The sequence below is a fragment of the Diabrotica virgifera genome, chromosome 10, assembly GCF_917563875.1.
Source record: "Diabrotica virgifera virgifera chromosome 10, PGI_DIABVI_V3a".
NCBI classification, from domain to species: Eukaryota; Metazoa; Arthropoda; class Insecta; order Coleoptera; family Chrysomelidae; genus Diabrotica; species Diabrotica virgifera.
In genome coordinates this window covers 147,990,899-148,016,427 of record NC_065452.1, presented here as the reverse complement: position 1 = coordinate 148,016,427, position 25,529 = coordinate 147,990,899, and the positions used below count along the sequence as shown (strand labels likewise).

Here is a 25,529-nt window from a genome sequence, read left to right as displayed (position 1 = left end):
ACTCTTTAAATGTAAATAATAAAGATATTTTACATATTTATATAAAATTCATCGGATGTTATAGATAAACCTGGATGTTACCCAGGGCAACACAGGACTCTCCCCACGTGGTTGGAACTTTTTTTTGGAGAAAACCTCACATATTGGATTTCAATGGCCAACTGACAAGTGAATTCAAGAGCAACCCGAAATGACATCAAGAACTGTCAATGTAACCTAGTTGTAATATTACTTCAGCCACAACGTTAAAGATTAATTTAAATGTTTTAAGATAAAAAACAGTATCAAATTTACAAATAGTAAAACTAAAAGATGTTCACAAAATATGAAAGATTTTTTCCCTAGAAATAATGCATTAATTAAGTATTCAAAATAGGGAAATGAAATGTTTACGTTACAGGAAGTTATGCAGTCAACAATACCAATAGGTGTTGTATTAGTGGTATGAAATTGTCAATACGATTAGACAAATAATGGTAAAGGCCTTATACTAGGAACACAAAATAGTATGTAATGTGTACATATGTGTACGATTTTAAGAGTATTGATGAAATGATAATTGTTTAACGACTGATAAATTTCTTGGTAGTCGACCCAACATAAATTGTATAATGATAGAAAAAGTGATATGATAATTGTAAAAATACTGTTTTGTTTTTATCTGATATTTATCTGAAAATGAGACTAAAGTAACTTGATGAAACTGAGTCCTCCAGAGACCTGACATCAAATAGGTTAACATCACATATACAACCACATCCATCAGAATTGAGTCTCATTCCAGCCACCTGTCTTCTTAGCCTCATCTCATAGCTTATAGATTAGATAACTCTTATTTCATAACAACACACTACACATCTTCCATGGTCCAATATCACAACATACTCTGTCAGACTTCTCATACCGTCCTACCCCCCCCCATATTTTACAACCATTTCATTTTTAACCTATTTGATGTCAGGTCTCTGGAGGACTCAGTTTCATCAAGTTACTTTAGTCTCATTTTCAGATAAATATCAGATAAAAACAAAACAGTATTTTTACAATTATCATATCACTTTTTCTATCATTATACAATTTATGTTGGGTCGACTACCAAGAAATTTATCAGTCATTAAACAATTATCATTTCATCAATACTCTTAAAATCGTACACATATGTACACATTACATACTATTTTGTGTTCCTAGTATAAGGCCTTTGCCATTATTTGTCTAATCGTATTGACAATTTCATACCACTAATACAACACCTATTGGTATTGTTGACTGCATAACTTCCTGTAACGTAAACATTTCATTTCCCTATTTTGAATAATTAATTAATGCATTATTTCTAGGGAAAAAATCTTTCATATTTTGTGAACATCTTTTAGTTTTACTATTTGTAAATTTGATACTGTTTTTTATCTTAAAACATTTAAATTAATCTTTAACGTTGTGGCTGAAGTAATATTACAACTAGGTTACATTGACAGTTCTTGATGTCATTTCGGGTTGCTCTTGAATTCACTTGTCAGTTGGCCATTGAAATCCAATATGTGAGGTTTTCTCCAAAAAAAGTTCCAACCACGTGGGGAGAGTCCTGTGTTGCCCTGGGTAACATCCAGGTTTATCTATAACATCCGATGAATTTTATATAAATATGTAAAATATCTTTATTATTTACATTTAAAGGGTTTTTACCCTATACATTTTGGTGGCTCAGGCATGCAAATTTTGTAAGTATGACCTCTTGTTCTTGAAAACCTCTGTCAATTTTAACTTTTATCTCATTTAATTAGGTTATACTTAATTTTAGGGCTTTTAAACACTGATGATGGATTCCTTAATCCGAAAACGTTTTGTATTGTGACCCTTATTTAGGGTATTTTAATATATACCTTTTACAAGAAACTTGGTATTTTTGTGATTTATGGTATACAGCCAGCTACAGGAAGTTTATTTTCCTCGTGGATTTTAATTAACTTTAAAGTAAACAATGTATAACAATATTTTGCTGTCATTTTTTTAAAATTAAATCAAACTCTTACTCTTTTTTTATTATATTGTATGCTATTATCACAGTAGTTCATTTTGAATACTCGTCTTTAACCTAATCAGGCACTGATGCTCTGTTTACTCTTGGGAATTTCTAATGTAAATTTGTTAACACAATAGTTCACATATGAAACACTTTTGAAATGCATGTACATGAAAGATATTGTATACTACAACCTAAAAAAATTGGGAAAACCTATACATTACAATAAAATCTCTAAAATAAACAACAGTAGGCACTTATCTAATATAATAATAACTATAGTTCATTCGCTTTCAACATGAGTAACGACGCCAGTTTCAGACGCCTGATTCGTGGGTTTTTCGTGTCGTCGCAGCTTGTTATTGGTTAGAAATTAATTTATAATATAGAAAAAGAATGTGTGTGTACTTTGTACGCACGTAAGAGGTTATACTTCTATTATATGATTTCAACGAAGTCAATATTCTTTAAACAGTTTGTTTATATTTTATTTAAATATTAAACTAATTTTAATACTTACTACTTTCCAAACATTTTTATTAAAACAATACCAAAAATTAAACAAAGAAATGATTTCTGAACAATAATTTTTGGCAAAAATTTTAACTAAATACGTAGTTTCTAAAAAAAATATAAACAATATACTTACAATCATAAAATGTCTAAAAAAAATTTGCATTGGGGATCGAACCTGCTCATATGAGGTTGATACATGGACGTATAAATAAAGAACCGGGCTATTTACATTTTTAGTTGAAGCCACGAGATTGTCACAGTCATAGGCATAAATCCTTAATTTGACGTTGTCATATTATTTTGTTTTCAAGTAAATATTGAAAATAATTTTCAATTTTTAGTATAATTTACTTTTAATTGATAAATCAAAATATATTACTTAGTTACTAGAAACCATTTTCAAATATACTTATTCCTCAACCAAGGAATTAAAAGAAAAACATTAATTTTTTAATTGTTAAATGAAACTATATTCTAATAATTTTAACTATTTGTGAAACTTGGCACCATTGGTAATATCAAACAATCGTCGCGCTTTCAAGAAGAAGGAACATGGCGTCGTGTTGTTTACGTTTGTGTTGATAATTTCAGAATTTCCTTATTTGTGACATTTGAGTGAATTTGTTAGCGTATTTTGACTTTAAATTGAACAATCGTTAAGTGTCCTAATCATGGTACGTAACTGTCTTGTATGCAGAAAAACTGCATATTTACATCCAGAACTGTCATTTCATTGGTAAGTATATTATCAAGTTTTATAAACAACATCCATTGACGTAGCACATTGATATAATATTACTTAATCCTTGAATTGAAATAAAATAATTAAAATATATTTTTTAGGTATCAAAGCTTGTTAAAGTAGGAGGATCAAAAGCCTATAATTTTGTATCAAGAGTTAGAACATTATTTATTAGCAATGAGCAAGCTTTAAAGTACAGTTGGCTGGAACAAAAAGGCAAACAAAAGTCCTACATGTAAAATTTGAATGGCAATAAACGTATTTTTAGAACCTAATTATTTTTATTAAAAGTTCATTTAAAATATTTCATAAAAAATTAAAAAGAAAGCTATCCTAAACACCTTAATAATAGACAAAACAAGACATCTTTAAGATGTAAGGATTTGTAACATCCGTACATCTTTAAGACGTCGTAAAGATATCTTTCCGGAAATACCAGACATCTTGAAGACGTCTAGTCTAAAACATCTTTAGTAAGTTATCTTTTAGATTTCTTTAAGATGTCTTTGTGTTATCTGGGAACGACCACACGCGGTCGTTGTTCTCTGATACAACTTTATACCGTTTTTTACTTGAGCTAAGTTTTATCTTTGCGTCGGTACCTTTCTTCTTTTGCCGTTGTTCTCTCTGAATAATTTGTTTTTGTTTTCCATATCAATGGAGCTTATCACCATTTTTCTGGGACCTCTTTGATTTAATAAAAATTCGCGATCATCCAGAGTCACTTTTTGAGATTTGCTACAAAGACAATTCATCAGAATGTCACATTTGCATGCTGCAAGATCGAAACGTGTAGTTTTACTTTTGTCCTTAAAGCATTGAATTTTATTTTTGTAAAATTCACTGTTTTGTCTGTTCTTAAATTTAATGGTATCATAAGTTTCATATATTTGTCATGATAGGCTTTTAAAAGCTGAATAATTCTTGTATGTTAAATTATTGGAATTAAAGCCTTTTTCCATATTTCCTTAAATTTAATTGCAACCTGTTCGGCAAAACCGGAACATTCTGGCTCTTTCTTGGTGAGTTTTTTATCCTCTTCCAACCACAAAACTTCATCACTTGTTTATATTTCGGTAAAACATTTTCAGGTATATTTGGTGGTTGCCCAAAAATGGGGCGGTCCACAGCACATCTTGATTTTATTCCCCACGGTCCTGGTTTATCTATTTTAAAAATCTTTAATTTACAAACAACCATAATAACAAAGTAACTCAACACACCAAACATAAGCGAGAATTACACCCACTGACTCACAAAGCGGGAAATTTCAAAGGGGTTGGGGAGACAAAAAACAAATAAAATTTTAAATATCGTTTCAATTTGCAATTGACAACATTTTAAATTTTCATTAATTGATCTTAGATAGAGTTAACACACATTTTATTCCAAATAAAATAAATTGAAATTTCCATAAAAATCAGATATTTAATAAAATTTCGGGGTCGTTGGGAAGGCAGAAAATTTGTTTAGAAAAAAAATTAAAAATACTAATATGCTAAAAAATAACACTAGCAACTTTGTCACGCTATTAGATATAACATTTCCAACTTTTATTTTTTCGATGCTCCCTATTATGTATTATTTTAGTTTAAATAAAATATTGTATATAGCATATAGTAATTTGTGATTTTGAATACTCATTCATCTTTATTCTTTTGTGTAAAACAATGTTTGTAAATATATTCTATACATTGAAAATTAAAATTATTTATTTTTCGTTGTTTCTCACCTCTTTCAAATATGTTTATGATACTAATAATACCAATAATCATCATTTATTCAAATAAAAAATTGTTTCAAATATCTTTCAATTATTGGAAGGTACGCCACTGATTAAGCGGGAAGTATCACAGTCTATCACCTCGACTCTTTCCCCGCGCCTATAAACCGTTCGGCTTCAAATTTAGGCGAATAGAGAGTAGAGCATGCCTAGTCCATCTTTATTTATACGTCCATGGGTTGATAAATCAACGCGCGCAGAATTTAGCCACCGAGACATTATGAGTGACGTAGGAAGATACACCAAGTGAAAGTTTTATTTTTTGACAGTTGCTTATTTTCTTAGTTTAATCAAATTAGTTTGATTTTTGTGGAATTAAAATATTAAAATACAACAAAAGATAGACTAAAAAACAATATATTAGGTGAAGATTGGTAGAAAATTTGTTGGCAATCAAATTATGTAAATCAAAGCATTACCTACTAGCTAGGTACATTTTACAAGTAGGCATGTAATTTTCTATTACAACACTGAAACTTTTACAATTACCTACGTACCTGTTGCTTTTAAAAACTATTTAAAAAGTCACTACAATTATAAACTTGCTTTTGTCTTTGTTCTCACAACAATAAAAACTAATATACACAACATTTGTTTACCCATAACCGACATATTGAACAATTATTGACAGGTCATTGTAATTACTCAATCAGAGCCCGTATAACGTTTGAGATGCAAGGACCAAGACTTTTGATGAATTCGCGCACATACAAATGTGCCTAAAGAAGTATAACTTCAATAAATTAATTTATAACAAACGACAAGCTGTGACGATACGAAAACCCACGTATCAGGCGTCTGACACTGGCGTCGTGACTCATCTTGAAAGCGAATCAACATAGAGTCCGGATTTATAAGTATAACGCTTATGATAAATAATAAAAGCTGGAATGTTTTTGTTTTTAAATATGAACGAAATAGATAAAAATAAGTCTTTGACAGCACCTTCTTATGTTTTTTGTTTTGTTTTTTTTAAATTGGTATGCGTTTTTTGTATAACATCTGTATAACATCGACGTCGCAACTTGTGGCGTATGCTGACGACATAGTATAATAGTCCAGGGTTACTATAACCATCTTCTCCCGGTAAGGGTGGTTAACCCTTATCCGAGGGGTGGAATGATTAATAGTCGTATCACTGCTTAAGTTGTTTTATTATACTTGCATGAGTATAAGCTGGTAGCAAGCTACGCGACGTCGTCTCGCGGAGTGGAGATGATACTATTTGAATATGAATAATCTTACGTCTAAGAAAGTATAATGACGAATGTGGAATGTGGATTCCCTTACTATGTTTTGATTGTATAAGTATATTTGAAAGTGCCGAGTCAGCGGCGACCCTAAGAGGTGTTTATAGTAAACACCGACCGTGACTGTATGTATAACTACTCCTCACAATCTAGGTCAATAATATTTATGTAACGAAAGATATTTGTTTATGATAACATTTAAATAATTGAAAGAAATTAACGTAGATAATTAAAGGGTGTTTTAAAAGATATCTAATAAGTACAGATGAATTCTTGTACAATAGCACTGATTAGCAGAAACCCAAACAGTTTAAAGGAAGAATTTGCAAAGTTGTGTAATGAAGCATCCAAAAGGGGTTTAGCAATAAATCAAAACAAAACAAAATACCTAATATGCTCAAAAAATTCCTTTAATGTGACAAGTTTAAATATTGGTGAATATGAGATTGAAAAGGTAAAACACTTAAAATGGTAATATCTTGTGGTAACAGGTAAATATCTTGGGGTCTCAGGTAATGGAACTAATGATAGAAGCATAATAATCTATGAAATAATCCAGGCAGGAAACATAACCTACTGGAAATACAACTTCTTCAAAGATAAGAAGCTAACTCAGAATACTAAACTGAAAATTTACAGAGCAACAATTAGACCAGTAATCGCATATGGTCAGTGGCGACCCGTGAGGTAGTGCCATAGAGCCATGGCACTACCTTGCTAACTATGCAGAAACATATTTTTTATCTTCAAAACCTTTTAATACTTGTTAATTTTTTTGTTTGTATTTCTTATTATCTTCATAAATTATATAAAATCTGGTAACCTTGTGCGTAGTACAATCCCTGCCACTTACAGGGGAGATTATTCGACAGGAGAATGCTGTGCCGAAATCAGTACTGGCACGTCTGAAAAGAGAAAGATTTCACGAGCATTCTATGTACGTGATAGAGAAAGAGCTATATTGGACTATTAGTATACCTTCAAATGAGAATCTCTGTGCCGGGCACGAGAGTATCTATTTATTTCGAGTTTCTTTACGTGCTGGCTTGTCAATTTTATTATGTCTATTTTCTGTTAAAAAGTTTTTGTATTTATAATTAAACTTTTAGTGCATCATGATCGTGGGTGTATTATAAATAATAGTTTGATTATTTCTTAGGTTTAATTTATTAATAATTGACAATGAATCAGATTAGCATGTTAAAAAACTTTTACAAATTTTATAAGGTTCTGTGAAGCTTTCGAGTTAGCTTTAAGAGGTCACCACGAAAAAGAAAATTCAGAAAATAGAGGCATATTTAAGAAGTTGGTCAATTTTAGCACCGAATTAGACGACTTAAAGGTTCATATTCAAAGTTCCAGATCTTTCAAAGGTCTACCTTCTCCGGACATTAAGTTGCTTCTAATTTATTTATGTCGGAGAAGTTTTCTGCTTATAAGCATCAGTTTCCCGAATTATTTCTTAATGAAACATGGAGGCAGTTTTAATTTTTAAGCAAAAGTCGGTTTAAAACTCAATTAGAAGTACTGTATTAGCGAGATGAATTAGGTACTACCTCTGGGGCTGTTCTGATATCGGTTTTATTAAACGAGGAAGGTTTAAAAAGCACATTTGAAGAAACTATTAAAGTTTTAAATATTTTGAATTTGAATTAAATACAACGAAAGAAGAACGACTTGGTGCTTTAGGTATGCTATCTGCAGAAAAGCATTTTGTAATTTGTATTGATAATTTTAATAATAAAGCCATTGAAAACTTTAAAACCAAAAAAAGAATCCTTAATCGGGTTTCATATATCGTAAACTTTAAAAGTGATATTACACAAATTTGTGCATGTGTGTGAATAATGAAATAGTATTATTTTCATAATTTTGTAAATAGAGACTAGATCATAATAACAAACTTCAAGTACTATCAGCAGTAAGAACTGTTTTGATAAATTTTGGACAATTTCTTGGCATCTCATATAAATATAGGTACATAAGATACATAAGGTAAAAGTATCTGCGCCTATTTTTTAATTTTTGTTTTAAGTACATATACCTTTTTTGGCAATATCCTGAATCTGTCACTAAAAATTTTGGCGGCTGCCCGAATTCTGGCACTACCTTCATAAAGTGGTACGAGCAGCCACTGCATATGGTGCTGAAGTAATGTGTATGACACAGAAAGATGAGTAAAGATTGAAAAGCCTAGAGAGAAAAATAATTCGGATAGCAGGCCACTTTAGGGAATAATGAATTTAGAAAATTGATGAACCACGAAGTAAGAGAACTTTTGAAAGGAGAGGACATTGTCAGAATTATCAAGGTACAGAGACTCGGATGGATGGGGCATATAGAAAGGAGAAATTCAGAAGCCGTAATCAAGAAAATTTCCAAATGGAGACCTGTATCAGGCAGACCACGAGGAAGACCCAAAACTAGATGGAAGAACCAGATAGTCGAGGACCTTAAGAAGAATGGAGTTAGAGAATAGGTAACCGTAAGCAAAAACAGGAACGGATGGAGAAAAATTGTAGAAGATGCCAAGTCACACAACCAATTGTAAAACCAAAATGTTAATGCGGACTGATTCCCTGCGACAAATGAATCTGAAGAGCCCAAAAGGGCGGTAATCACTCCTCTAGGAGTGTAGATGCCATGATGATAGTGAGTAGTGGCAAAGTATAAGCATGCACCGATAACGAGTGTGGCCGTTGAAAGAAGCTTTTCGAGTTATAAGTTGGGTAAATAAAAATTAAGTGAAAACATTTTTGTTTCAGTTATCTATTTTTTTGTTTATTCTATTTTATATTTAAATGTAAAATAGGTATTTACTAGTTTTTAAGCTAAGATTAGAACTTATTGTATAATATGTTTTATGTTAATTTCCGTTAAAAAAATGGTTTGTCAAATGGGTACCCCTCGTTAAGATATGCAGAATTATTCATTCCCAGAATTATTTTTTTTCATTTTTTTACGTTCCATATCTCAGCTCAATTTTAATCCTCTACTTCTTTCCCACTCCCCCCACCACCAAAAACGTCATTTTTGTTTTTATTTTTTTAGCAAAAAGATTTTTATGTTTGTCTCCCAAAATTTGATATTTTTCGTACTAATCGAAATCCTCAATCCTGGGCTCAGGAATAGTTTCCAATTTCACTCTTTTATGAGGGTTTTGTGAGGGTCGCAAGGTTTTTTATAGGTTATATACAACTTGAAGTAACTGAGTCCTTTAGAACATTCAAAAATGGAAGAAACACGTTCGAACTCCCAAAAAAAGTGGGTTTTTTTGGGGAGGTTTGAACGTATTTCTCCCATTTTTGAATTTCTTAAAGGACTCGGTTAAGTACTTCAAATTATATATAATTTATAAAAAATATTGATTAGATCTATCTTGAAGTCTATAAAATGGGAAAAATCCCCAAAACCCCCTAAAAACCAATTTTTCGGATTTTTGAAGAATGCGCACCTTACGGAAAAATTTGAAAAAAAATTAGAAATATACTTTTTTAAAATACATAAAAATTAGACCTGCAGCCATCTCAAAAAAAGTTTACGCTTTTATCCAAAAATAAATAAATAAGTAAAAATGCATTTTGAGGTTATTTACACTCAACATATGGATCTATAAAAAATAGACATGTTTTGTAAAAATTTCAACTATGTGTGTGAATTTGTTGAAACCTTTAAATGGATAGCATCCCACTAAAAAAAAAAATAAAAACGAAAAGTACTATTTTTTAATCACATAGAACGTAAAAAAAATAAAAAGAGACTAATTCTGGCAGTGAAGGCATTTTGCCTATCATAACGGGGGTACCTTTTATTTGCTTTCATGCTTCTTTTGTATAAAAAAATGTTTTTTTTATAAAATCATTATGCTTTTTACGCATTTTTTATGCTTTTAAATCCGAACTCTAATAATAATGCAACTTATTACATTATAAGACTGTATCAAAAATACTTTACCAAAATGAAATTTGATACTAATTATAGACCAAGGCGCATCTGTTTCGAGATGGACGTTGAGTGGTGACTCATATTTTTTTGCAGAAATTGCTTGGAATTAACTCATATAATATTAATTGAGTTATCTTCCCACTCAAAAAAGTCCGGAACATTGTTTAAATAATCAAAAAATGAAGGAAGATTCGATTTTTTTCTTTGTTTTTGATTATAACTTTGTTATAAGTTTGTAAGTGTTCATTTTCGAGAAAAGCTGCACTGACATAAAAGTTGCGTAATTAAATTTCCTACAATACAGGATTGGTTAATTTTAAAAATTATCACCCTTGGTGCAAAATAGCAATAATTGCGAAAAAACCATAAAAAACAAGTATTCGCATTTTACGTTTTTCAACAATTTATGCTACACTTAGGACCTTCATATTTCACCCAGAAAAACTTTATGTATCAATAAAACAACACTGTAAATTTATTAAGATCGGTTCAATAGATTTTGCAATCCAGCATTGGCAAAAAATGCATTTTTTCAAAATATTGCACGACTGAAAAAAAGAGCAGATAGCAAGTTTAATTTTTTTTACATATAGAAGGATACTGTACTTTTCATTTGCAATTTGCAAAATTAAAATCGGTTAACTATAACTCCGTCAGGAATTTTTTTAAATAAACATTAATTTTTGGTGCTACGCGCAGGACAGCGGATACGTTTGCTCTGATTGGGCATTCCAATGACCTGTCAAAAATTATCGAATATTGCGGCGGTGGACAAACAAATGTGTTATTGTTAATAATTGTTAAGTTGGTGTTTTAGTTTTTATTGTTTTGAGAACAGAGACAAAAGTAAGTTGATACTTGTAGTGACTTTTTAAATAATTATTAAAAGCAACAAGTACTTAAGTATAAATATTTTAGCATTGTAATGAAAAATTATATATTCTATTTGGAAAATGTAAAATGCTCGATTCATACAAGCTGATTTCCACCAAAATGTCTACCAATCTTTATCTAATATATTATTTTCTTACTCTATATTTTGTTGTATTTTAATATTTTAATTCCACAAAAATCTAACTAATTTGATTATTGTTTGTGAAATATTGTTAAAAACAATTGCATATGTTTAAAAATAATAAACTGTTATTCTCTAAGTTAAAATATATGAACAAAGAGTTTTTGCTAAAAAAAGTATTATTTCAAAGGGTATGTGTATTCAGAGTATGTGTTTTTATTTTGCAATAAACAAATTTATTTAAATCGATATGTAGTAAAAATTAAAATTTATCAATCATTATCAAAGGTCATTGGAATGCCCAATCAGAGCAAACGTATCCGCTGTCCTGCGCGTAGCACCAAAAATTAATGTTTATTTCCTTACGCCGTATTAAAAAATTCCTGACGCCGTAGTAGTTAACCGATTTTAATTTTGTGAATTGCAAATGAAATGTACCGGGTGTCCCAATAAGAATGGCTCTCGGCCATATCTCAGGAACCGTTTATAGTAGAGCTTTGAAATAAAAAATTTTATAACAAAAGTTGCCTCAGGAAAAGCCTGGAAATTATTTTCATAATTGTGGGACCACCGCTAGAGGGCGTAATTGAATATCAAAAATTAAAAAATCTAAATTTTACAAAATTTTCCTAATGAAGGGGCACTGGAAATCCGATCGTCGTATTGTTCATAAAATTCTACGCATATTTGATTTGACAAGTTTAGGTCTACCTTTGGAAATTAGAGGTGGGGGTGAGTGGGAACCTTGTTATGAAAAACTGGCTGTTAGTCCGGTTTTGCTTAATCAAATTTTGCAAACTTGTTCTTGTTGAAGACAGATCTTTTTCGTCAATGTAAAAGTTATGATTTCGAACCAACTTACTGAGTAATATGCCAGCTAGAAGGCGTTATTTATTTTTTTTCAGAAATTTAGTGTTCCTTGGAAAATATTAAATACAAACATGCATTTTTAATACCATATTACAAAATTAGACAAAATTAGCAACAGAATAGCGAAAACCGCATGTTAATACCTTTTTTCTATCTCGAGATATCTTACAAAACGTGTAAACTTAAAAACATAACTGTTACTGTCACCGGTAAACGAAATTCATTAAAAGTAGTGTGCTATGGAAACAACAAAGAAACATTTTCCAGCTGTCAACGTATATTAGGTCTTTTCAACGCTTCTCATTTGTTTCGAGCCTCGTTCATATCTCGTATATTAATATTATACACGGATTATACGGCATATGACAGAGGCTCGAAACAAATGAGAAGCGTTGAAAAGCCCTATTACAAAGAAATAAAAACAACTATTTAGTGATGACATAAACGTTCAAATGTTTGCCCATCATTTTCGTTGCAAACATTTACTCTTTCAAGTGTAGATTGAACAGCAGTCTCAATTTCTGCTCTCGATATGCTTTGAATGGCGTTTAGTATTCTCTGGATAATGTATTCTAGAGTAGTGTATGATGGGCAACAATTTGAATTTTTAGGTCGTCACTAAGTAGTTCTTTTTGTTCTGTGTTATATTTAATTTTAATAGTATTGTTTCTCTTTATATTGTTGTTTTAATTAATTATATTTTTATACGTTGACATCTGGAAAATGTTATTTTGTTTTTTTCCACAGCACACTACTTTTCATTAACTTAGTTTACCGGTGATAGTAACAGTTATGTATAAAATTTACACGTTTCTCGAGATATCTTGAGATATAAAAAAGGTATCGACATGCGGTTTTCGCTATTCTATTGCTAATTTAATCTAATTTTATAAAGTATGATTAAAAATGCATACTTGTATTTAATATTTTCCAAAGAAAACTAGATTTCTGAAAAAAATTAAATAACGCCTCCCAGCTGGCTTATTACTTATTGGGATGGTTCAAAATTATCACGCTTACATTGAAGAAAAAGATCTGTCTTCAACAAGACCCAGTTTTCAAAATTTGATTTAGCAGAACCGGACTTACAGCCATTTTTTCATAACAAGGTTCCCACTCACCCCCACCTCTTATTTGCAAAGATAGAGTTAAACTTGTTAAATCAAATATGTGCAGAATTTGATGAAGAATACAATAATCGGATTTCCAGTGCCCCTTCATTAGGAAAATTTTGTAAAAATTAGATTTTTTTATTTTTGATATTCAATTACGCCCTCTAGCGGTGGACCCACAATTATGAAAATAATTTCCAGGCTTTTCCTGAGGCAACTTTTGTTATAAAATTTTTTATTTCAAAGCTCTACTATAAACGGTTCCTGAGATATGGCCGAGAGCCATTCTTATTGGGACACCCGGTACATTATTCTTCTATATGTAAAAAAAAACTCAACGTGCTGTCTGCTTTATTTTCAGTCCTGCAAAATTTAAAAAAAAATGCATTTTTTTGCGAAAGCTGGATTGCAAAATTTATTTTGCAAAATCTGTTTAACCGATCTTAATGAAATTTACAGTGTTGTTTTATTATATAATAAAGTTTTTCTGGGTGAAATATGAAGGTCCTAAGTGTTAGCATAATTTTTTTCGCAATTATTGCTATTTTGCAAAAAGGGTAACAATTTTAAAATTTTTAACCAATCCTACTTACGCAATTACGAATTACGCAACTTTTATGTCAGTGCAACTTTTCTCGGAAATGAACACTTTTAAAGTTATAATCAAAAACGAAGAAAAAAATCGAATTTTTACTAAATTTTTTCACATTTTGATTATTTAAACAATGTTCCGGACCTTTTTGAGTGGGAAGAACTCAAATATTATTGTATGAGGTATTTTCAAGCAATTTCTGCAAAAAAATATGACTCACCTCTCAACGTCCAAATGTACTAATATTTTTACAGATGCGCCCTGGTCTATTATCACATTGTATGAATTTACATCGAGTTGCGCACATAAAAGAATCCTGCAGCTGATGTCTTTATCCGAGCATCACCATTAACTGGCTTGGAATACTTACTAATCACTGTATCGTTGAACAAATACCAATCATCACTTTTATAATCTAACTTAACCGTAGCAAAGTAATGTCCTCCCGACAAATTTCCTGAGTGCTCTACAATACTACACAAATTGTAGCTTGAAGTACCAAATCTCAAATCTCGCAAGGGAAAGTCGATTTCTGCCATGTTCTTTACAAAAGTTAAGTTATCACTACTAGGCATGTACCTAAAAACAAAAACATTATTAATTAATTAACATAAGAACATAACATCATCATCATCAATGGCGTTATAACTCTTCGTGAGTCTTTGCCGCGTTTACTGTTGCCTTCCATGTGTATAAATTTTCCATAAATTTCTACAGTGAACAAATATTTTCAATATTTCAACATATTAGAACCTTGTACCTGTCCCTTCAAAACTAGTTTTTTACCCATATACCCGCCAAACAACGAAATTAAAAGTTGCCCAACTACCAACTACACTATGAGTCTGTTTTCAACCATCGTCGAATGCACACCGCATTGAAGAAGCTCCAAATAATGTAGTTTTTGTCTATTTTCACCTAAAGTATAACAATATAGTTAATGTCTGTGGCCTTATCAACTAGGCACTAAGTGATAGTGCCAAATAGTAAAACAATATCAGCTGTATCAACTGTAAGTACAAAGATAATCCTATGTACATCTTATTCATTTACCTCTTGTCAAGTTCGCGGTGTTGCCATTACGTGGAAACGGTTCGCTGTTCTATCAAAAACTCTATGCGTGATAAACTGTCTCATTTACTTGTAATTTAAACTTATAATATCAATCTGCTATCTCTCATTTATTCTTCGATTAATTCAACTCTTCAATGTACCTATCATCCTCTCCTTATCCCTAGCAAAGATTATTCCTTGCAGGTGCTGGATTTCCAGCTGGTCCTTCGACAAATAAAAAGAAGAAGTTCCCAAAATCTGTGTGCAAGAATCGACCATAGAACCAGCCGAGTTCGCTACGGCGAGCTCCTTAATCGCACACCATGTTTGTCGGTCCTGTGCCACTAATTCCCATTGTCCTACTCACGTTTTCTCCAGATCTTCTCTCACTGCATCTTTCCATCTTTTCTAGGCCGTCCTAAGTAACTTTCTTCCGTCTGGCCTTTCCCAGAACACATTGTTTATAAGGTGATTGTCGTTATTGCGTATCACATGCCCTGCCCATCTGAGTCTATTGGCCTTATATATCTAACTACATTTTCTTTACCGAATAGAGACTCGTAACTCGTTATTGTATTTGCGCCTCCATTTGTTGGTCACGCTGTCTCTGCAAAGGCCATATACCATTCGAAGGATTTTACGTTCCCAAAACCAGCATTTATTTACTTCTCTTTTTGTTAGCGTCCATGTTTCGCTTCCATACGCGACTGCTGGTCGCATTATGGTCTTATATATCTGTATTTTTGCACCTCGTGAAAAAAGTTTTGACTTCATTAGATGTTGCATTGCAAGTAGCGTTTCAACTTTTCGATCTATTTTGTTGTTATTTGTGATTGTTGCTCCTAGATATTTAAATTATTTAACCCCTTCGAAGCTATGATGGTTTATAGTAATGTTTTGCCTTATTCGACGTCGTTCTTGTTTTGAGACGACCACGTATTTTGTTTTGCCTTCATTTATTTTTAGGCCGTTGTTTAATGCAGCTTCTTCAAAGCTCGAGAAATTTTTCGCATGACATATTCTAAGGGCAGGTTAAACAACAATGGGGACAACGGATCTCCCTGTCTCAGTCCGGAATTTACGCGGAAATCATTTGATATTCCGCCCCCCCCCCCCCGTTCTAACTTATGGAAAGGATTTACTTACACACATTTGTGTTACAGCAGTTTGTTTCTTGGGTACGCCTAGCTTGATCATTGCCTTCCATACTGTTGCACGATTAATTATCTTGCACGATATATAAAAATCTGATACATGTCTTGATTAAACTCCCAATGCTTTTCAAGCATCTGTCTTTAGTAAATATTTGATCAATAGTCGATCTTCCAGGACTGAAACAACACTGGTAGTCACCAACTATTTCTTCGGCGTATGGTAGTAATCTTTTTAATAATACCGAAGTCAATATTTTATACGTAGTATTGATTAATGAAATTCCTCTGTAGTTCATGCATGATTCCTTTTTTTCCTTTCTTGTGTATTGGCCATTCTTTGGGCATTATTTCTTGTTGCCAGGCCTTTTCTATGAATTGATGGATTTTACTTATGAGTTCATGACCGCATTTTTTAATTAGCTCGGCATCAATATTATCCAGACCAGAAGATTTATCGTTTTTATGGCATGCCTAATTTCTTCCATATTTGGTATTTCTAATTCGACCGTTTGATACTCATGTTCTCCGTTGCTTCCACCATTTTCATTGTTTTCATCGAATTATTCAGTGAAATTTTGGATATTCAGAAGCTCTTCAAAATATTCAGCCCATCTTTCTATTATTTTGTTTTCGGCGGCCAGCATTTCTCAATATGTTTCTCAAAGTTGGATGTCCTTATATACGAGCCTCTCTTATGTTGTCTGACCTCTCTAAAAATTTTTACTTCGATTGCGTCTGTGTTCTCCTTCTACCTTTTCAATTTGTTGTAGATATTGTCTCTTTTTTTTGCCTAAGTGTTCGTCTGGCTGCGGCTCTCTCTCTGTGGAATCGTATACGTTTTTCGTCTGATGGGTTACAAAAAGTTGTATGACCAAATCCCAGACATCTTACACAAACTTAATAAGCACGAAATTTTATGTATTATAGGTCACTTCAATACAAAAATTGGTGTAGGTGGACGAGGTCAGACTGTAAGTCATTATGGTCTTGGACAAGCTAACAATCGAGGACAGAGATTGTATGAATTTTGTAAAGAAAACGATATGATAATTGCAAACACCTGGTATAACTACTCAAGCGACGACTATACAGGTTGTTTGGTAAAGAATGGGCCATAACTTAACCTTAGATTCCTGAGGTTAAATTAAATTAGGTCTATTTAAGCTAACTTACCTTAGTTCGAAAGTTAATAATAACCGAAATACAGGGTGTCAAAGTTAAACTTTTATTTTATTTATTCTTGAATATTTCCTAACAGGCATGGAATAATAACACAAAATTTGGTAAGCGGGGGTTTTTTGGGAGAAGAAATCTAAATTCGCCACCAAAAATGATGTATTACCCAGAGGGCGCCAATACGCCTTTCAGCGCTAATTTAATAGGTTCAATTTTTTTTATTACCCACTCTATATACTTTTTGAACCAAAACTTTTATTCTCTTAATATTTTTACTTAAAAAAGGTATACTACATTCATCTCGCTGAACACAACCATTTCCGAGATAAACGCATTTTAAATCTGCGAGGCAACATAATTTTGGGCATAATATCATTGTAGTTACACCCGAAAAATAACTTAAAACCATAAAAATTTACAATAATGTATCGCAAATTTCTTTAAATGGGATTTGCGATGCAATGACAAATATGAGAACTGGCACAATTATTATGGTTTCAAGTTTATTTTTCGGGTGTAACTACAATGATATTATGCAAAAAATTATGTTGTATCGCAGATTTAAAATGCGTTTATCTAGAAAACAGTTGAGTTTAGCGAGATGACTGTAGTATACCTTTTTTGAGTAAAAATATTAAGAGATTAAACGTTTTGATTCAAAAAGTATATAGAGTGAGGGATAAAAAAATTGAACGTATTAAATGAGCGCTGAAAGACGTATGTGGCGCCCTCTGGGCAATACATAATTTTTGGTGGTGAATTTAGATTTCTCATCCCAAAAAACCCCCGCTTATAAAATTTTGTGTTGTTATCCCATGCCTGTCAGGAAATATTCAAGAATAAATAAAAGAAAAGTTTAACTTTGACACCCTGTATTTCGGTTATTATTAACTTTCGTACTAAGGTAGTTAGCTTAAATCGACCTATTTTAAGCTTAGGGATCTAAGGTGAAACTTGTTTCCTTTATAAAATAAATTAATAAAAGACGAAATATTGCTGCTGCTCTATAGGTGATAATTGAGGGGGCCAGACGTAAAAGGGTTTAAGTGCAGTTTTGATAGTTCTGAGATAATCAGCTTCAAAGTTGTTTGAATTTTATAAATTCTAGGAGTCATTAAACTAAAATATGTCTAGTGTACAATGTACTATAAAATGATAAAAATATAAGGGTATATTATTACTCTTCCTATATCCTTAGTTTTTTTCAATTATTAAAAAAATGTACTTGAATCGGTACATGGTGTTGATAAATGTTACTGGTAAAACGGTTCAAGTGCAGATGTTAACTACATATTACTAATCATTTTTGTCCCAGCTGGTATCCACAATGTAACTACAATTGGCACGTTGCATACTATGTACTTAATTAGTCTTCAAAATTGGTCACAAATCTAATATTTATTTATTTATTTATTTATTCAATAAACGGCAGAGCCAATTTACAAAAAATGTATAAAAAAAATGAAATAATATGGTAAACAGTAAAGATAACCAATTTTAACCTAAAATAACAAATAACAAAAGATAATAAAAATGACAACAATGACAACAATAAAAACCAACAAAATTAAATTAGTAACAATAATAAATAATTAATAAATTATAGGAACTTAGTACTTTACTTCAGTTACTGAATTATGTATGTTTCTTTTAAATACACGAAGACTGTCCACAAATGGATCAAGACTGTTTTGATTATGATTAATTAGACACAAGGTGCGTGACAATGGGGAGTAAAAGCAATAGTTCGTATTATGATAAGGTATGCGAAAAATTGGGGAAACCCGTCTTTGGACAGTATTGAGGCTTATAGCTTGTAAGATAGTTGGGCAATGATAAAGACCATTTAATATTTTATAAATGATTGTTAAATCTGATTTAGCCCTTCTTACTTCCAAGCTATCCAATTTAAATGTTTGATTAACCAGATCATAATTAATGTTAAAACCCTGACAAATATTGATATGAGCTCGAAATGCCAAAGAACGAAGAAATGTTTTCTGGACGGACTCAATATTTCTAATGTGACAATCATAGTAAGGTGACCATATAATTGAGGCATATTCCAGCAATGAGCGCACAAAAGAAACATATAACCTTAAAAAACAATTCGGTGACAGTTGAGAACTATTACGTGTTATAAATCCAAGATTTCGCATACTCCTATTAATCATGTCTGTAATATGTGGTGTAAAAGTTAATTTTTTGTCAAACAAAACACCTAAGTCTTTAATACAGTCCACAGATTCAATAACAGTATTGTTCAATATATACGTTTTTACAATGGTATTGTTAGAGCGACTGAAGGTAATACTAAAGCATTTTTTAACATTTAATTCTAGACCATTATCAGTACACCATACACATAAGTTATTTAGATCCTTTTGTAGCAGTACAGTGTCTAGTTCGGACTCAATAACCTTATAAAATTTGAAATCGTCCGCAAAGGCCAGAAGTGCAGAATGTAATATTATAGTACTCAGGTCTCTAATAAACAAGTTAAACAAGACAGGACCTGAGTGAGACCCCTGTGGAACACCTGAAAGCACCTGAATCTCACTAGATAAGTAATTGTTAATCCGAACGAACTGAGTACGCCCAGTTAACAAACTATAAGAAAATCTTACAAGGCTCTCACCCAAACCCATTGCACTTAGTTTGGCAACAATATGTTTATGACTAACTCTATCGAATGCCCTTGAGAAGTCCGTGTAAACACTGTCTACCTGTTTGGAGCTCTCAAAGGCATTCAACAGGTCAAACTGATACGTTAAAAGGTTGGTCACGGTGGATCTACCTTGAGAAAATCCATGCTGCTCGTCATTTAATATTTTGCGACAGTGCCAGGATAGATGGGTGGAAAATAATTTATCAAAAAGCTTAGGAATAGCTGATAGTATGCTAATCCCTCGATAGTTACGAACGTCACTCTTATTGCCACTTTTATGGATAGGTGTAAGAAAGCTGACTTTCCAAAAGTCGGGAAAAATACCAGTGGAAATGGACAAGTTAAACACATGCAGCAAGGGTTGGCTCAACGTACAAACACATTTCTTCAGCAGCACAGAGGGAATACCATCTGGGCCATGTGAATACCTACTCTGCAAACTATTTATACCATTAAAGACCTCTGTTAAAGAAAATTGCACTGTATTAAGATCCAAACTATAATTAAAGTTATAGTCAGGAATCTCCCCATCATTGTTTTTATATGATAAAGCAAAATGTTTTGAGAATAAATTTACAATTTCTTGACCACTGTCGGCAGTCTCATTATCAAGAAACATACTATTAGGATATGCACTTGATCTCCGTAAATTATTCACATGTTTATAGAACAGACTAGGGTTAACGGACAATTCTGTATTTATTCTCATTATGTAGTTGTTGTGACATTCATTGCGTAAAATTTTACATCTATCTCTACTTTGTGAAAATAATTGATAGTCCTCATAATTCCCAGTCTGCTTAAATTTACAATGTGCTTTTTTCTTATCAATGATTAGCCTCTGTAATTCCCTGCTAAACCAAGATGGAAAGTTAGATGACTTAAAATGTTTAATCGGGACAAAATAATCAATAGCAGAGTACAAAACATTATAAAAATATTCCACACATTTGTTAATGTCACCATGATCAAGTGCATGATCCCAGGATATGCTAGCTAAATAGTTGTTAATAGCATTAAAATCACAGTTCTTAAAATCGTAGTAAAAAACGTCATATTTTAAATCTAAATCACTTTTAAGAGGGATGATAAACTCATATGCTGGGTGATGCTCTGTTATGGTGGACAGGTTTTCAGAAGCATAATTAACTACAACACTACACATATTTGAAAAAATAAGTAAATAATATTTACTTGAAGTTAATCCCGTATTAACATATGTTTACACATTACAGAATACTAAAAATAGTTTTGTGGTAAAATGGTTCAAACGCACTTAAACCCATTTATTACTATTTGTTTTTACAGAATACTAAAAATAGTTTTATGGTAAAACGGTTCAAGCGCACAGTTAAACCTGTTTACTACCAAAGCAAACTGCAATTGTTTTCAGTGAACTAAATGTAATGGCGATAGATGGCGACTGTAGGGCGAAATATGCTTAAATTGTTTTACCACCAAGTTCTAATACCATTTAAGTATGCGCATCTGTACTTAGAGTAAAATTTTAAAAAAGTGCACTTAAACCCTTTTACTTCTAACCCCCTCAATTATTAATTTATGTATAAAAATACGTTTATTTTTACAAACAAGACATAAAGTAAACCTTAAAGCTTATTACTTAAAAAAACTTAACACTACCATCATATTCTTCATTGGTCTCGGCCAGTCCTTAAATTGCTCAAAAAATTCTTTTTATCTTCTTTGGAAATGTAAGTCAAGACTTACATAGGTATATATTAAGGTACATAAGTAGATTTCCTCCCAATATAACCTTCATCTATATTTCGAAAAGACGCCACCCTGTACATAGTCGTAAACCTTGTACAAGTACACACCTGCAGTCCTATTTTGTTTGTGATCATTTTTTGTAATTCCTTTTTGACTAACATCACTTTTTCCAAGTAATCTAGCTTTAATTCGTACATTATTCTTATATTCTTCAGGGTTTTGCTCGCTCCTTTTCCGTTTCCTTTCTCTTGTCAATTTAATACTTTTACTACTTGCATCATAGATATCAGACATGATGGTAATGAATATTGTTTAAAATAAAAAAATATTAATATTTACTAGCAAAACTACTAATGCAATCACATGTTACAGTTAACCGAAGTAATAAAATACACAAATCTGTAAACAAAACAACAGAAACGATGGTGGCACCACAAGAATTATTGTATAAAGATAGCCAGTCCTGGACTAGTTCCCTTTATACGCTCAACAACAATTTTATCCTGCGATATTTCTCGTATGGTGAGAGATACAAAGTAATCCGCACAAACCTTATGGAAATTAGATCCCAGTGGATTTAGTTCATACTTTTAGAAAATACTCTTTGAAGCATCCTGATAAAAAGTTCTCATGGGTCAAGTTCTCAATAGCATGAAGTATTTTCAAGATACAGGGTGAGTCATGAGGAACTGTACATACTCCTACCTCGTATAGAGGCTCCTATGGGGAATAACAAATGATCATTAAAAAGTGTCTGCTCCCATTGTTTAATAATATACAGGGCGAGTTTCGCATTTTGACAGAAATTTGTATTCGTCATAATTTTTGAACGGTCAGATCGATGTATCTCTTATTTTGGCCAATCGTTACACTATTACCACCTAATCAACTAATTTATTCAAACTAGAAAAAAATCAGGTCCGGCTTTAAAAAAATAGTCCGCTTGGGTCTTAGAAAAAATTTCACCCTGTATACGCTTTTTGAAAACTCTAATATGAATTTTACAAATTAGACAAATAGGCAATTAAAATGGCATATTTATTTTTTTCCGCACACGATTACTTAATTTTTTATAAAAAAATCAAATTTCACTATGAATTAAAAGTTTGGTAAAGTGAACCATAGATTTAAAAAAAAATAAGTTTTATTACAAAAATTAATTTTTTTTGCACAAATAAGTAATTTATGTTACCATCCAATCAACTGATTTATTCAAACTAGAGAAAAATCAGGTCCGCATTTAAAAAATTAGTTCGTTTTGGTCTTAGAAAAAATTTCACCCTGTATACGCTTTTTGAAAACTCTAATATGAATTTTACAAATAAGACAAATAGGCAATTAAAATGACATATTTATTTTTTTCCCCACACGATTACTTAATTTTTTATTAAAAAATCAAATTTGTCAAAATCGGAATTTTAACCTAAAAATGAAAAAAAAAATGAACTCACGGTTTAACTCGCTACAACTCTGTTCCATTTTAATATTTTTTTCTGAAATTTTTACAGCACATACCTCTTATCACTGTGAAGACTATGAAAATTGTTGTAGACTTTCAGTCTTCTTCTTGTAAAAGTTGCAAACTTGTAAATCGCAAAATTTAGGTGGAAAAATTTAAAATTTATCAATTTGATCACGTCTGTGTTAAACTATAGAGTCCAAAAGAAGTGTTATGGGAAATTTTAGATCTAGACGTGTTTGAGAAAAAAAAAATGGTAAAACTTTTAATTTTAAGAAAAACGTTGTTTAATTTTTTTTTAAGTTATTTTTTTTTAAATCTATGCAAAAACTTTGCCAAACTTTTTATGCATAGTCAAATTTGATTTTTTAATAAAAAAATAAGTAATCGTGTGGGGAAAAAATAAATATGCAATTTTAATTGCCTATTTGTCTTATTTGTAAAATTCATATTAGAGTTTTCAAAAAACGTATACAAGGTGAAATTTTGACTCATTTTGACTCAAGACCCAAACAAACTAATTTTTTAAATCCGGGCCTGATTTTTTTCTAGTTTGAATAAATCAGTTGATTGGGTGATAACATAAATTAAATATTTGTTCAAAAAAAATTCATTTTTGTAATAAAAGTTATTTTTTTATATCTATGTGTCACTTTACCAAACTTTAGATTATTCATAGTCAAATTTGATTTTTTTTTATAAAAAATTAAGTAATCGCGTGGGGAAAAAAATAAATATGCCATTTTAATTGCCTATTTGTCTAATTTGTAAAAATCATATTAGAGTTTTCAAAAAGCGTATACAGGGTGAAATTTTTTCTAAGACCAAAACGAACTTATTTTTTAAATCCGGGCCTGATTTTTTTCTTGTTTGAATAAATCAGTTGATTGGTGGTAACATAAATTAAATATTTGTTCAAAAAAAATTAATTTTGGTAATAAAAGTTAATTTTGTTAAATCTATGGTTCACTTTATCAAACTTTTAATTCATAATCAAATTTGATTTTTTTATAAAAAATTAAGCAATCGTGTGCGGAAAAAAATAAATATGCTATTTTAATTGCCTATTTGTCTAATTTGTAAAATTCATATTATAGTTTTCAAAAAGCTTATACAGGGTGAAATTTTTTCTAAGACCCAAACGAACTAATTTTTTTAAAGCCGGACCTGATTTTTTTCTAGTTTGAATAAATCAGTTGATTAGGTGGCAATAGTGTAACGATTGACCAAAATAAGAGACACATCGATCTGACCGTTCAAAAATTATGACGAATAAAAATTTCTGTCAAAATGCGAAACTCGCCCTGTATATTATTAAACAATGGGAGCAGACACTTTTTAATGGTCATTTGTTATTCCCCATAGGGGCCTCTATACGAGGTAGGAGTATGTACAGTTCCTCATTACTCACCCTGTATAGAGGCACAAACTCGGAAAATTATAATATTTACTGGGTATTCCAATTCCTTGAGTTACTGTTTATCTGGCAACATGTAGAAGTTTGGATCAAGGAAAAGTACTAGTAGTTTAGGATTTTTTCCTGGCTATCCAGTAGCGACCTTTACTTTGACCTTGTCCTTCAACGGACGTCATCTTCTATAGTTTCGAGGGTTTTCGGCATTAAATTGATATAAACAGATTACTCATGGGTTTTTGGGATCGCTAAACACGAATATGCCATCAGAATTGACCTCCGGAAGACGTGGTGGCCAGGGCCACTGCAACGGATGCCATCTTCTAGAGTTTCGATGATTTTTGGCATTTAATTGATGCAAATGAATTACTGGAGGGTTTTTTGAGGTCGCTAGACACGAATGAGCCACCAGAACCAACTCCCGGAGCACCTGGTTTCCAAGGTCAATGAAAGGCGCTCCTGGAGTTTCGAGGGTCTTTGGTACTACATTAATGCAAACGGATTAGTTATAGGTTTTTGGAGTTGCTGAACACGAATACGTGATCAGCACAGACACAGGAGCACATGGTGCCTAAGACAGGTCATCTTCTGGAGTTAAAAACCTAAGAGTAATTCATTTGATTCCTCCGAAACTCCAGAAGATAACCTGTATTAGAAACCAGGTGCTCGGTGCCTGTGTCGTCTGTGCTGATCACGTATTCGTGTTCAGCAACCCCAAAAACCTATAACTAATCTGTTTGCATTCATGTAGTAAAAAAAGACCCTCGAAACTCCAGGAGCGCCTTTCATTGACCTTGGAAACCAGGTGCTCCGGGAGTTGGTTCTGGTGGCATATTCGTGTTTAGCGACCTCAAAAAACCCTCCAGTAATTCATTTGCATCAATTAAATGCCGAAAACCATCGAAACTCTAGAAGGTGACGTCCCTTGCAGTCAGACCCGGATTAAGAATCTTCAGGCCCTTAGGTAATCCAAGCTATGAGGCCCCAGGCTTTCTCCATTTTTAATAATTTTCAATTTTGAAAATG

The 25,529-nt window shown here is 31.8% G+C and overlaps 1 protein-coding gene across 1 annotated transcript in view; it reads right to left on the bottom strand.

The window, feature by feature from the left end:
• Positions 1–13,528: 13,528 nt before the first annotated feature.
• Positions 13,529–25,529, bottom strand: part of LOC126878687 (ubiquitin carboxyl-terminal hydrolase 8-like) — a 109,399-nt gene continuing 97,398 nt past the window's right edge. The window contains exon 9 of the mRNA XM_050641548.1: positions 13,529–14,427. Within this exon, the coding sequence (XP_050497505.1) occupies positions 14,136–14,427 (292 nt within the window). The 3' untranslated portion in view covers positions 13,529–14,135. The remainder of the gene's footprint in view (positions 14,428–25,529) is intronic.